This window comes from Vidua macroura, chromosome 3, assembly GCF_024509145.1.
Source record: "Vidua macroura isolate BioBank_ID:100142 chromosome 3, ASM2450914v1, whole genome shotgun sequence".
Lineage (NCBI taxonomy): Eukaryota > Metazoa > Chordata > Aves > Passeriformes > Viduidae > Vidua > Vidua macroura.
In genome coordinates this window covers 5,223,722-5,236,703 of record NC_071573.1, presented here as the reverse complement: position 1 = coordinate 5,236,703, position 12,982 = coordinate 5,223,722, and the positions used below count along the sequence as shown (strand labels likewise).

Below are 12,982 nucleotides of genomic sequence, written 5' to 3'. Positions count from 1 at the left end.
AGGTGCAGTGTTTACTTTAGATTTCTAACAGCAGAACCCTGTAGCAGCATGAATTTTGCTGGGAAATGGGGAAGATGTTAATGTATTGGCACAGCCACTCATTGGTCCACGCTAGGAATTGCAAGAAAACTTTGGAGGATATTTCACTGTGGCACCACGCTAGTAGGGTTGGATACTACTGGACTGGGCAGTATTCAAGGGGGGAAATAATTATTATGTTAATCGTAATATTTTTTAAAGGGCAGCAGCATTGCCAGTCTTGGAGCTGAGGTTTGTTAGCTTAAGCTTAAGGTTAACGAACATGTGCAAAGGTGAGAACCCAGTGAGTGATTCAGTTGATGCTGATCCAGTGACTTGATATCTGCTTCCCTTTGGAGAAAACCTTTGGGAGCAGGGCTTGAAGCCAGCTGAATTAGTTGGTGGTTCTTCTTGACTGATGCAACAGCTTCTGGATGTAGACAAGAGGCGAGGACATTGTTTCCATCCCTATGGATTGAGCATGCTGTAACATTTGTAACAGAGAGCTTTTTTCTCTCTTGCATTTTCACACACAGTGTTTATCCCCACCTGCTCCTGACCCTGGGCAGAGCAGCAGCTTTGCAGAGATTACCCAGGTGGTGGCTCAACCCAGCCCCATCAGCTGAGAGTTGCCCCACAGCAGCTGTGAGATTGTGGTACCTGTACAGTGTGATGGCTTCTCTATGTAATTTGTCATACTGGAACTGTTGGTTGATGTTGCTCATCTGTAAGAACCTTCTGATAGTCTCAAGTCGCTCTGTGTGCTGAGCCTTGAGCTTTTAGGAGGACCAGGGCTGGGGTTGGCCTGCAGACCAGTAAGAAGGCAAGAAAACAGGAAAACTTGGGGAGATGTAACTGCTCAAGATGTTGTTTCAAAAACATGATTACAACACAGCTTATTCAAGGATAGTTTTGTCTTACACAGGGAGGCTAATTTCATCTTCCCTTGGGAGAAAAGCTTTAGAAACTGGACTTGAAGCAAAAAGTGCCAGGCAGCTTTCTTGAATTTTGCTGGCTGACGTTGCTTTGGACTTGTGTGCTGAGTTCTTGCTGGAGACAGATGAGGATTGAGCTGATGGGTGCTGCATTAAGCATTTGAAGGTAAAAGCAGTGTTGCTGCAGAGCTTGAAGAGGAAAGTGAGGTGGCAGATTCTGGCACACCTGGATAGAATGAGATGTGGACTGGGGATGTGCAATTAAAATCTAAAATAATCCCACCTATCATATTAATTACTTGCATAGCATGCTACTCTGACTAATGAGTTAACCCACTGGTTGCAGATGTACTTCTACTAACACAGACTATTCTCTGGCCATTAAACTAAATGATCTTTTTATGTTGTATATTAAAATTTAGTAAATGCAGCTATCTGTTGATACCACTGTAACAAACTTTGCATGCTGCCTGTTGTCTTCACCATGACTTTGGACTGTAGCTTGATTCCATTGTCATGACAAAATCCACCCAAGCTGCAAATAGGTGCCTGCAGCTGCACCTGCACACGTGCTCGCTGAGTGCTGGAGAGAAGCAATGAACAGATGTCAGAATATCATAGAATCAAAATGGTTTGAATGGGAAGGGACCTTTTAAGGCCATCTAGTCCCAGCATCCTCCATGTGGCCTGGTGTCTGCTCAATGAAGCTGGGTTCAAGCCTCATTAGTCCTTAGCTCAACACTTCCGTGATCCAAGCATGAAGTTTTCAGGAGCACCTGTGATTTTAGGTTGTCTGTATCTGTAAAGTGGAGATGCAGCTTTCTTCTGAAGGATGATTGCACGCAACATCACCTTGGTCATCATTCTCCACCTTGGGGAAAAGGGGATTTTTGTCCCAAATCAGGGTTAAAACCATTTGGATTTAAGGCAGACAGAAGCAGCTGAGCCTGGAAACACTTAGCTTTCTTCTCCCCTCCTGCCTAATCATCAGCACAGATTACTTCAGAAACTGGGCAGGTATTTTTAGAAGCTGCTTTCAGAGCCCTAGTGTCACAATTTTTATTCTTGTTATCGGTGCTGAGGCATTTCTTGAGCAGCATTTCTGCTTTAATGAGAGGGCATTAGGGATCATCATAGAACTTGTGGGGACATACTCAACACCTGGCTGGGCGAGGGGTTCCAGCAGTTGTCCAGGAGGTTCCTGAGCAGCAAGGGGAGCGTTTGAGACGCAGTGTCCAACACAAAGCTCCTGTGCAGGGATGCAGCTGCTGGCACTGCAGCTGTGTGGGCTGCCAGCAGAGATGGGGTGTGTGAGGATCTGTAGCTGGTATTTAGAGATACCAACTCATTGCCCACTGGAAGTATTTAAAACCCCTTTAAAAGTTGTGATGGAGGTAGACATACTGGAAGACTGAGTGCTTCCTCCAAGCCTTCTGAGTTGTTTGGACCCTTGGTCCCAGCGCTGTGTTGGCAACTTTTGGGAATAAAGTGCTGACAGGCTACCAGAGGAAATGACACCTGCATTCAACTTTGGACCTGTTGGCAGCCCTGGGTGCATGGGTGCCTTGCTGGGCAGCCTCTCAGCTGCACGTTTGCCCCATCAGCTGCTGCTAAACACCCCCATCATGACTTTATGGCAGTTGTATCGTAATTATTTTATTTTTTTTTCCCAGCCTATAACCGGGGTGGGGAAACAAGGATCTTTGGTCGATGTTCTCTTCCGAGCCGGGAGGATATTGCGAATGAGTAATGGTCCGGCCGGGGCTGTAATGTGCAGAATACCTCTGGGATGACTCACCCCGCACAATGCAGCACATCCCTCCAGGAGACTGAATCACGCATTGGGGGGAAGCAGCAGCCAGCTGGGACACGGGGCAGACAGGGAGGCTGGTGGTGGCAATGGTGCTACAAAGGAGCAGTAAAGGTTTAAAATGCAGAGGAAATGGCATCCCCCAGCAGGTAAGTGTGCTCTGGCTGCGTATAATTCCGTGTTTTTTACTCCTGGGGTTCTTTTTCCTCCACCTCCCCCCATCTGCCCCCACAGCCCTTCTGAATGTTGTCTAAATCAGCATATAATTTATCAGTGAATATGTAAGAATTCTTCTGTGAGACACAGCCTTTCATTTATGGTTGCGTATCAATTTTTTTTCCCAGAACTAATGATTTAGCATTCACCCTTTCTTTAAATTCCAACAGGAAAAATAGATGCTGCCTGGGAAGCTAATTCCCTTGATGTCCTTCTTCATGGATATTTGATGGAGTAGGGGATTTATAAAAAAAAGGTTGAAGGCAAAACCAATGTGCTTGCTGGTTTTGATACAGCCAAGAATGTCTTCTTTTCTTTTTTACATTCATTTATCTGGCAAAAGATGAAAACCCTTTGGATTTAGACTGCAGTTATCCTGCTTACTCCCTCACCCCTCTTCTGATACAGTCCCAGCTGGAACTGAGTCACAGAATTATTTTATTTTTTTTAATATTTGCAAAATATTATCTGCTCTTCATAATTATAACATACATGTCATTGAGGATGTTTACAGAGCAATAAATATAGTTGTAGTCTCCACTGATCAAAATGGAGGAGAGTGGGAGAAAATTCAACTTCCTTTGGGTGAGCAATTTTTTTTCTTTTCTTTGTAAACTTTGAGTTTACAGGAATACTCTGTATATGTCTGCAGACATAATCATTTTTATGGAATGTAGTTTCTGTGGTTGTCAGTGGGTTTTTTTTTTTTTTGCTAAGTATTGCTGTTCATTAGCTAACATAGGATAGCAATAACAATGCTTATGGTCAGTTTATGTTAGGAAAAAAATTAGGGTAGAACTTGGTTGTGATTTTTTTTTTTTTTTTTGACGTAGGGGAATCAATTCAGGATGCAGATCTTACAAATCTACCTATTTGGCTGGCTAAACTTTTACGTGATTTTTGCTTATCTTACATGTGGTATAAAACAAATACCATCTGTCATGCAACAACAATTTATTACTCATTACTGTAAATGATAGTACTAATTAGCTTCCTTGTAATTTGTTAATATTTTGTACTCTTGCACAAAAATAAGAGGACTTGAGGCTGCAACTCTTGCCTGTACTGCATGAGGTGCAGGGCAAGTTATTCTAATATATTATGCTGCCCCTTTTAACTTTTCAAGACATACCATGTGCATCTATAACCATTTATTGCAAAATTGATCCATTCAACAAATTTGAAGGAAAGTCTTTTTTCAGAGATTTCATTGAATGGTTGCTCATTAAAAGTTCTGTCGTTGGTATGTGTGTCCCCGTGATGTCATGGCTGCCGTTTAGGGGGAAAAAAAAAATCAAATATTGTTTTGAGTATTTTTGTAACAACATTTGCTGTGACTTTTGACAGCTCTAACACAGTTTCAGCAGTGTTACATAAATGCTTCAATACAGACACAAGTCATAAATTAATCTGCCCCAATGCCGTTAAAATGTCATTTTAATTCAATATTGTTTGTGTAATAAGCTAATTTCTGGGGAGAGACCTAGAGCTGCATCCGTGGATCTTTGCTTGCCTATCAGCATACTTGTAAGCCAGCTTTTTTCCCTAAAAAGCTGCTTCCAGTTCATTTGAGGTTTTGCCCACGTGTGCAGCACTTTGTGGGGATCACTGGGCAAGTCTGGCACAGGAGAGGATGTTACACTGGCCAAAAAAAAATAGATTTAGTCCATGCAGGACTATATAATATGTATATTTTTTAATATATATGTGTGTGTGTGTATATATATATATAATGTATGTATGCATTTCAGGAATGAATTCTCATATACTTCCTGGAAGGATCTGAACTAATTACGGGATTATGAAATCCCATTTGAGCTAGTTAGGATAGAGCTGTTTCTCGTAAACTCAATAAAATCAGCCTTAAATGTTGAACAAACGTTTTGGTGAAAGGGTTCCTTTGTTCCTCACTGCCTCGGCATTTAAAGGAGATGTGGAGGCGGGCGGCTGGGTTGTTGCAGGTGTCTTGGTTTTTTGAGAAGTCCTTTTTCTTCTGGGGAAAAAAAAAGGAAAAAAAACAACAACAACAAACCAAACAAAACTGCTGTTAGATTTTCCTGTGGAGGATTTTTGGATGCGCTGCAGTGCTGGAAGCAAACCCAGGCTTGCCGAGCACTGGCTGTGGAGATCTGACCCCTCTTCATTTTGCCTTTGGGGCTGCTCTGGGCTCTGCCAGCATCTCTGGAGCAAGGAATGTAGAGACTGAATTGTTTGTATTTACTCTGACTGTGTGGAAACTAAAATTTCCCAGGTGCCCTTTTTATTCTGGTGGTGTTTGATTTGAAAACCAGAAAAATGCAGGTTGCAAATTGGTTATACAAGAGTTGGGTTACAGGTATAGAGATTCTTTGTTCCTGGTATGATGCAGAGGTGAGGGCAAGGAAAACTTCTGGGAGATTTTCCATGGTTTTCTTCAGATTCCATTCTAACATTTGATCTGGCCAGAGAGACACAGATGTCTTTTTTTCTTGGTGATATTTAGTGGTTTTGATACTTAATGAAAAAGTTTCAAACCTGCTGGAAATCTAAATGGTATGGAAATATCAACTTAATTTGCTATAACTGCATACTCTCAGAAGTTTGCTTTCAAACAAATTGCTGAGTTAGGATTTGAAAAAGAAAATGCTGGTTATAATCTGCAGATATGTCACCTTTGCAAGAAGGTTCATGAACTGACCAACAGATCAAGGACTCCAAAAATAGCAGCTTTTAATGTCCCTGCTTTCTGGCTGTGGGATGAACTGCAGAGAGGAGCCTCACAATACAACTTGCAGCAATCACCTGGGCAGAATGTGATGGCTTTAACTCCAGCTGTTGGAGCTGCTGAGGCAGGGAAAACACCTGGCACTGTGAAATACATCCAGGTCAGCCAGAGACAGGTTATGCCCTAGTAATTGTAAAGTTAAATTTGTTTGGATCCAAATAGTTTAAATAGTGTTTATGTGCCTGGTTCAGCTGAACTGCCTGACCTCTGCTGCTGTTGCATTAGCAGCCTCCTGCTGTCCTTTAAGGCTCTTCCCTAAAACCTGGGATCTGGAAATGTCAATGCATGGATTAAAAGACAATAGTCCATAATGTTGAAACCCATTATGGGCAAATACCTTTTTTTCTGAGACCTGGATCTCTTCTGGCCTTGTAAGCTGTAGAGTTGGGAAGGGAGGAAAACATCAAAGTGCCTTTTGGCAGCAATATTGTAGAAGTTTATAATCTTGTGTTTTGGTCAAGTAGCTTGGCTAGAGGGAAAGATATTACTGAATTATGGAAGGTGTCTGGGAAGTGTTTTAGATACTAAATGTCATTCAAAAAAAGTAGTAAATGTGGTGGGTTGGACTATGTTTTCCTTCTCCCTTGGGATTTTTAGACATCTGATGGTATCTGCAGTTGCTGCTTTGGAAGCAAAGTGGAAAAGAAGAGCAGCTGGTGGAAGGGAGTTGTCTACTTTGACCCTCCTTTTACAAAGACATTGGTGAAATTAAACCTTAATTAAGGAGTGAATTGTTTTGGTTTTTAGTCCTGGATGCAGGATTGCAGCCCTAAGCCCTCACTGGCCACACAAGGGGCTCATGGCTGTGTCCCCCATTAGTGTTGCTGGTGGTGATGTGGTTTATGTCTGAGAGCACAGGATGAGGGCAGCCCCATGCGTACATGGTGGGGGACAGCACTTCTGTCAGCCTCGAGTGTCACCTGTCTCTTAGACACACAAATGCTTTGTGAGTTGGACTGTAGATAAGGAAGCCAGGGTTCAGTGATGACAGAGGTCATATTCAGTCACTTCTTGTTTAGGAAAATTCTGTGTCCTCCGGAAAAGCAATTAGACATGCACGCACTGTATTTTACTTTTATAGATGTATGTGCATACCCACGAGCTATAATTTTTAAAGAGTTCTCTTTTCCTTCCAATAAAAACAACACGTGCTTTTCGGCGCTACCTTTACTCCCCAAGTTCATTCTGTTTCTTTTTTTCTTCACTCAGGGTGGGGCAGGCAGACAACCTGGAGCAGCCCTGGAACAAGCTGGCTGCCTGCCATGCAGCTGGGTAATCCCTTCAGATACTTTCTTCCCAAGCTTTTAAGGCTGTTGAGGACAAATCTGTAGGGTTAAGATAGCATTTAAGAGCATAATTAAGAATAGTTTGCATGAAAAGCATAGCGCATAGGCCATAAACCCAACAATTAGAGCAGTCTTAAAAGTTCCAAGGATCCAATAAAACAAGGGGAACTAAGGCTACTGTGGGGTTTTCTCTAATTGTTTCATTTTTAGCTATCAGTACCTCATTAATTGTAATGGACCAAATATTTTCATGTACCTCATTAACCATTTCTTGTGACAGAGTTGAATTGCAGTTACCATGATAAAAATGCAGATGGATGGCTTGAATGTGGTTGTTCTGCTACTCCAGTGCACCAAGGTTTCATCAGTGGCACACACATGGGATTTGCAGATCGCTCCTTTGCTCCTCAGGATTTGGAACACTTGGAACCAGCCAGAGCCTTGATGCAGTCGCGTAAAATGAAATAGCAAAGAAAATAAACAGCTTTTACACTAAGGAAGCGAGATCCTTATATGGAACTGAAATATTTGAGTACCTCCCAAGTATTTATCAACACTGGCATGAGGGAAAGAAGCATTGCCTATTCTAGGCTTGTGGATGGAAACAGCAGGCAGGATTTAGACATAGAAGACTGGAGGAAGCTGTGCGTAGCCTTGAAAATTCAACGTGCAGCTTCTGGGTCCTAATCCAGTGACTAAACCAAGATGTCAAGCCCTCAGAACCCTTAACCACCTCCTTTCCCTTTATCTTTCCTTTCTTTTTTTCCAAGTCCCGTGGCACAGGTGGCACTTTGGTAAATGTGGCTGTGGCTGGAGCAGAGCAGAAGTGAGGACAGAGCTCTGCAGGGAGCCCAGCGTCACTGGTGACTTTTGATCGTGCAGGAAAGTGTGCTGGGGATTACATTAATGGAGCCAGAGCTTTGCCTGCCCTGCCAAAGGTGAACCCTTCTGCTGCACAAGGCTCTTGTCTAATAGGGGAACAGAGGTCGCCTTGCAGGGGTAGGGGGATGGAAACTAGATTTTCTGGCTTTTTATCTTTAAGGAGGTTGGTCTTCAGGATAGGAAAAACACAGTTTAAATGGTGTTATCTCAGCATGTGGTGGCAGAGTTTGTAAGGGCCATAGGTCATGGATAGATGTGGATACGAAGAGGAAAACCATGCGTCTCTGTGCCCCACCAGATTGTCATTATAATGGGCAGGGATAGTCATGGCACCTAAATTTAATGTATAGGTATCCAGTAATACTCAGATGCAATTAGGAGCCTAGAGAATTCACTGAGAGGGGATGGAAATGTGTAAATAACTGTCAGGAATCACAAAGTGCTGAGTAGCTGCTTCTTGCTTAATTTTCCTTTAAGTGGACAATTTCTGCAGCAAAGTAACTGAAGGCAACATTACTTTTGGGACAGCCAGAGGCTCCAACTGCTGCCATAAAAGTGAATGGTAAATCCTGCAGGAAGCTATAATGCCAGTGGCAATTTTCAAGTGTGGAAGGAGAAGCAGCAGTTTCTGTGGATGACTTTTGTGGGAGGATAGGAGGGAAGGTCGTATTGAGCGGCTCTGACTTCAGAAGAGAGCTAAAAATAAGTCCAGAAAGGATCCTTGGGGAATAGTAGAAAGATGTAGAAATGTATAGTTGGCTTTCTTTTTACTTAATCTGCTAATTGTTAATCCTTATAGACAGTATGGAAAAGGTACAAAGAATAAAAACTGTCTTGGATGGAAGCAGCTCAATTTTTGCACAGTAGGAAATTAGCTGAAGTATTTTGCTTATTTCTGAGTATCAGGAAGTCAGGAGATTAAAGTTGCCTCTGTAAAATCTAGAAAGAGGTTTTCATTAAAAAATAAAAAGGTAACTGGATCCATTTATAGACACACTTACCCTGTTTACTGTACCAGGAAGCTGCTTTAAGGACTCAAGCAAAAATATTCTTAAAAACATGGTTTCTCAGTTCTGTGTATACCTTGTGTGTGTCAGCTGTGGCTGTGTATAGGATTGGAAAGCTTTTTATCAGCCATTGCAAAGTACTCAGGGCAGCAGGGGATGAGCTTCTGGCATCTGTGCACTGCTGTCATTGTGTAGGTCCAGTGAGAAGGTTGGCATATCCATAAAATAAAGGCTGTGAAAAGAAAATTGCAGCATATGTTTTGTGAGATCAGAAGAGATAAGCTGGTCCCAGGAGATGCTCACTGCTTCCCTTGGTTTGTCCTCAAACTGCTTTCAGGTAGGATCCATGAGGCTGGTTGCTTAGATGTTAGATGTGGTTGTGTCAGAGAAAGGGAAACTTGGAGTTTAAGTGTTAGCAGCTGAACTGCTGCAAAAATAGTCTGAAAATGAGGCAATTTTACCTGGTGCAGGATGAAGAAAGCTACTACTGCTTGTCATGCTGTACAGGATGCTGGGAAAATATCTGGATACAGGGAGGAATTTCTCTCCATAAAGGGTAATACCTGTCATTTTGAAAGGCTGCCTCTTGGAGCCTTCTGTGTGTTGATCTTCCTTCTCCTGGTGAGGTCACCTGGTGATCTGGAGATGGACAGTCCATGGGCACATCCCTTTTTCTCGTCCCAGGTTTGATGTTAATGTTGCAGGTTTGAGTGCCCTGCAGCAGCTTTGTGGGCACCACTGGGTGCCTCAGCAGCTCTGCAGCGCCGTGGGTGTGCGTGGCACAGCCCATTTTAGCTTGTAGTCTGTTGCACGTTCCATGCGAGGTGTGTGGCTTTTCCTTGCGTTCTGTAGGGGCTTTTCTGCTTCTGAGTGACCTTGGGGATGTCGCCAGTAGGTGATGGAGCAACTGCTTTGTGGAAAGGGTACAGGGCAGGCCTGGAGTCTCCCACTGCGGGGGCTCTTCTAAACCTTTGTGGTAGGTGTCTGGATTATCCCCAGATCTTGGGTGTTTCCAGAATAGTTTCTTGTGAGGTTAGGAGACTCTGACTTTCAAAGCCCTGTGAAATGCTGGTGAAACTGTTTTAGGGGCATGGTATGGTCCTGATGACTTGAGCTGAGCCGATTCCTGTCTCCTTTCATCTGAGGTACCAGCTGGAGCCACATTTGTGGGATTTTCCCCATAAAACGGTGGAGGAATTTGAGTGTCATCTTCCAAAGCTCGCTTCACAGATTTGATCACAGAAACCTTGAAACACTTCGTTCATGGGTTATTTGAGCTCCATGTGTTCTTCCAGCACTTTGGAGACCTGATGCCCCAGTGTGGGAGTTGGCCTTGGGGTGGTGCCTGGGTCACCCCACTCTCTTGGTCCCTGTCCCTAGCTGCAGGAGGCAGAGAGTGTCAGGGACCACAGGCTGTATGATCTGTCTGTTGACATGTGGCAGGTCTCTTTCCTACGATGGCTGGAGCGTTCCAGGCCGTCCATGGACACCCATCCCGGGCAGAAACTCTCCGCTGGGGTCGGCGCAGCGCCGTCTAAACACCACCCTCAAGAAGAGCTGCTGCGAATGCGACCGTGATGCTCACAAAAGGTTCTGTTTTTGTTTTGTTGCCGTTGCAGTGACAGCTATATTGTGCGAGTCAAAGCTGTGGTTATGACCCGAGATGACTCCAGTGGGGGATGGTTGCCGCAAGAAGGAGGCGGTCTCAGTAGAGTTGGCGTCTGCAAGGTCACGTACCCGGAGGGCAATGGAAGAAGTGGATTTCTAATCCATGGTGAAAGGCAGAAAGACAAACTGGTAATAGATCCTAATTCAACTTCTGTCTGTTCTTATAATGAGAATTATCCCAAATCTATTGCTATTGTATTCTTTTGCAAGTTTTGGGTTTTTAAATATATGAAAAACAGGCATGTGCAAATAATACTGGATTGGACAAAACAAACCCAATCGTCATCTAGAATTGCCATCTTTTGCTACCTAGGCTGGCGTGATGCCACCTGGAAGGAGCAGGTAAATTTTTGACATCCATGTGCAAAGATCCCCTTTGAATGAAAGAGGGCCTGTGTTTTTTTCTTTTTTTTTCTTAGACCTAGTGCGGGGGTAAGTGAGAAGTGAATTGAAGTGTAAAGAGCCCATGAAGCCAGTCACATTGCACTGAGTAATGCAGTGCAAGCCTTTTAAAAGGGCCATGAATTATTTATGCTGCGTGCTGTTCAAGGTTTGAACAAGCTGAGTGAGAATATGAAGACAAGTTGTCTCTTATGAATTGACACACTCGGTTTCTCCTGGTAGCTGTTTATCTAAAAAGGAGCTCTCTTGTATCCCTGCACAAATCAAATTAATAAAGCCTTTTCCTGATTTCCAGGGGCCACTTGAAATGTTATCGTTTGTTATCTTGTTTTTATGTATTTGATTCTTCTGAAATGCACTCCTGTGAAGATATGGGCTAGCTTAAAAGCAGCACTTCCTCCACAGGCTCAAAAAATGCATTATTTGAGTCAGAAATGATCTTGCTTTCAAAAAGCCTGATGTTTTAAAGCTGTTTCAATTCTGGTTTGTCTTTTGCAATGCTGTTTGCTTAGGATGCTTTTTTTGACATTATTTAGGAGCCATGCTTATGGTTTTGAGGGGTGGAGTAAGACATGACAAGCCGTTCCTGTTGTCCCTGTGCATCACTCTAGAGATGGTTTTGGCACAGCAGAACTTGAGATGAGTGTCTGGCTGGGGGTGAACAATTTAAAAACAGTGAGGGGAGTGTTGCAGCACCTCCTAAATCTGCTGCTGGTGGATAAAATATCTGTTGAGCAAAATTACTGAGGGAAGAGGTTCTCATTCCTCCTGAGCCCCCCGTTAGCTTAACCTGTGCCACACTGGGTCCAAAACATGCTCCTGGGGCAGGGAGCGAGCGCCTACTCAAAGCACAAGCAAAAGATGGATGTGCAATGGTTTTGAGAACAATTACAGTGTCTGGTGTTTATTAGCCATGATTTGGTAGGGAAGGATGTTCTCCATGTGAGGCATGACTTGGCTTGCTTTTTGGGTCCGGCCTGAGACGGTGCTGGCTGTGTCCTTGGGGTGGGAAAAGTGACTTTGCTCCTCTTTTGGGGCTCACGCCCTCCCAGGTGGTGCTGGAGTGCTTTGTGAAGAAGGACCTGGTGTACACGAAGGCAAACCCCACCTTCCACCACTGGAAAGTTGACAACAGAAAGTTTGGGCTCACTTTTCAAAGCCCCGCTGACGCTCGAGCCTTCGACCGAGGAGTGAGGAAAGCCATCGAGGACCTCATTGAAGGTAGCGTGGGGGTGGACACTTCCACCCTTGGAAGAGTGGGCAGGGGGTTTGAGTCAGGGAGCTGGGAAGAGGGAAGTGTTTAAAATCAGCTCTTGGGCTTGGAGGTCTCTTGTGCCTGTGTCCAAGTGCAGCGGGGGCTCTTATCCTAGGGTGAGCAAGCCCCAGCTTTTAGGAATTGTGTTTTCTCATCCCTTTCTTAGAAAGGTGTTTCAGTCAAGTATTTTTCAATCCTGTCTGTCAAGACTTCTTGTTATTTATCACCAAGTTTGTTGTTACTGCTTTTTTTGATAGGCTTGGTTTTCACCCTTGTGATGGCAACTCAAGCAGCCCAGGCTCTTTATTTGCAGTCAAATCTCATCTTACTGAGTCTTTGTTAAATCATAGGATTTAATTCCTGCCTGGAGTTGAATAAAACTGGGTTTGGTTTTGGTTTTATTTTGCAGTAATTAGTTTTGTCTGCATCCTCTTAGTTGAATGGTAGTTCTTGAAGACTTTGTTGTGCTTTGGGGTGTTGTTTTTTTAGTTCTGTAAAAAATGTGTTTGAATTGTCTGTGCTTTGAAGTTGTCATAAATTTTTCCTTTTCACATTTCATTGCAATCAGGCAATCACAATACTGCTCTAATTCAATTGTACTTTATTTTAATGAAATTTGATTCTTCATGCATTTTTTCTTGATTTTTTTTTAACCCATACTACTTTATGTAGGGACTTAGTAGTCCAAAGCCTTTTGCCTTCTCTTTCAGTGTGACCAGGATATTTTTATATACAAATG

General features: G+C 43.4%; 1 protein-coding gene across 1 annotated transcript in view; it reads left to right on the top strand.

Moving 5' to 3' along the window:
* SPRED2 (sprouty related EVH1 domain containing 2) overlaps nt 1–12,982 on the top strand; it is a 59,389-nt gene that overhangs the window by 22,282 nt on the left and 24,125 nt on the right. The window contains exons 2-3 of the mRNA XM_053972412.1: nt 10,538–10,715; nt 12,041–12,209. Of these exons, the coding sequence (XP_053828387.1) occupies nt 10,538–10,715; nt 12,041–12,209 (347 nt within the window). The remainder of the gene's footprint in view (nt 1–10,537; nt 10,716–12,040; nt 12,210–12,982) is intronic.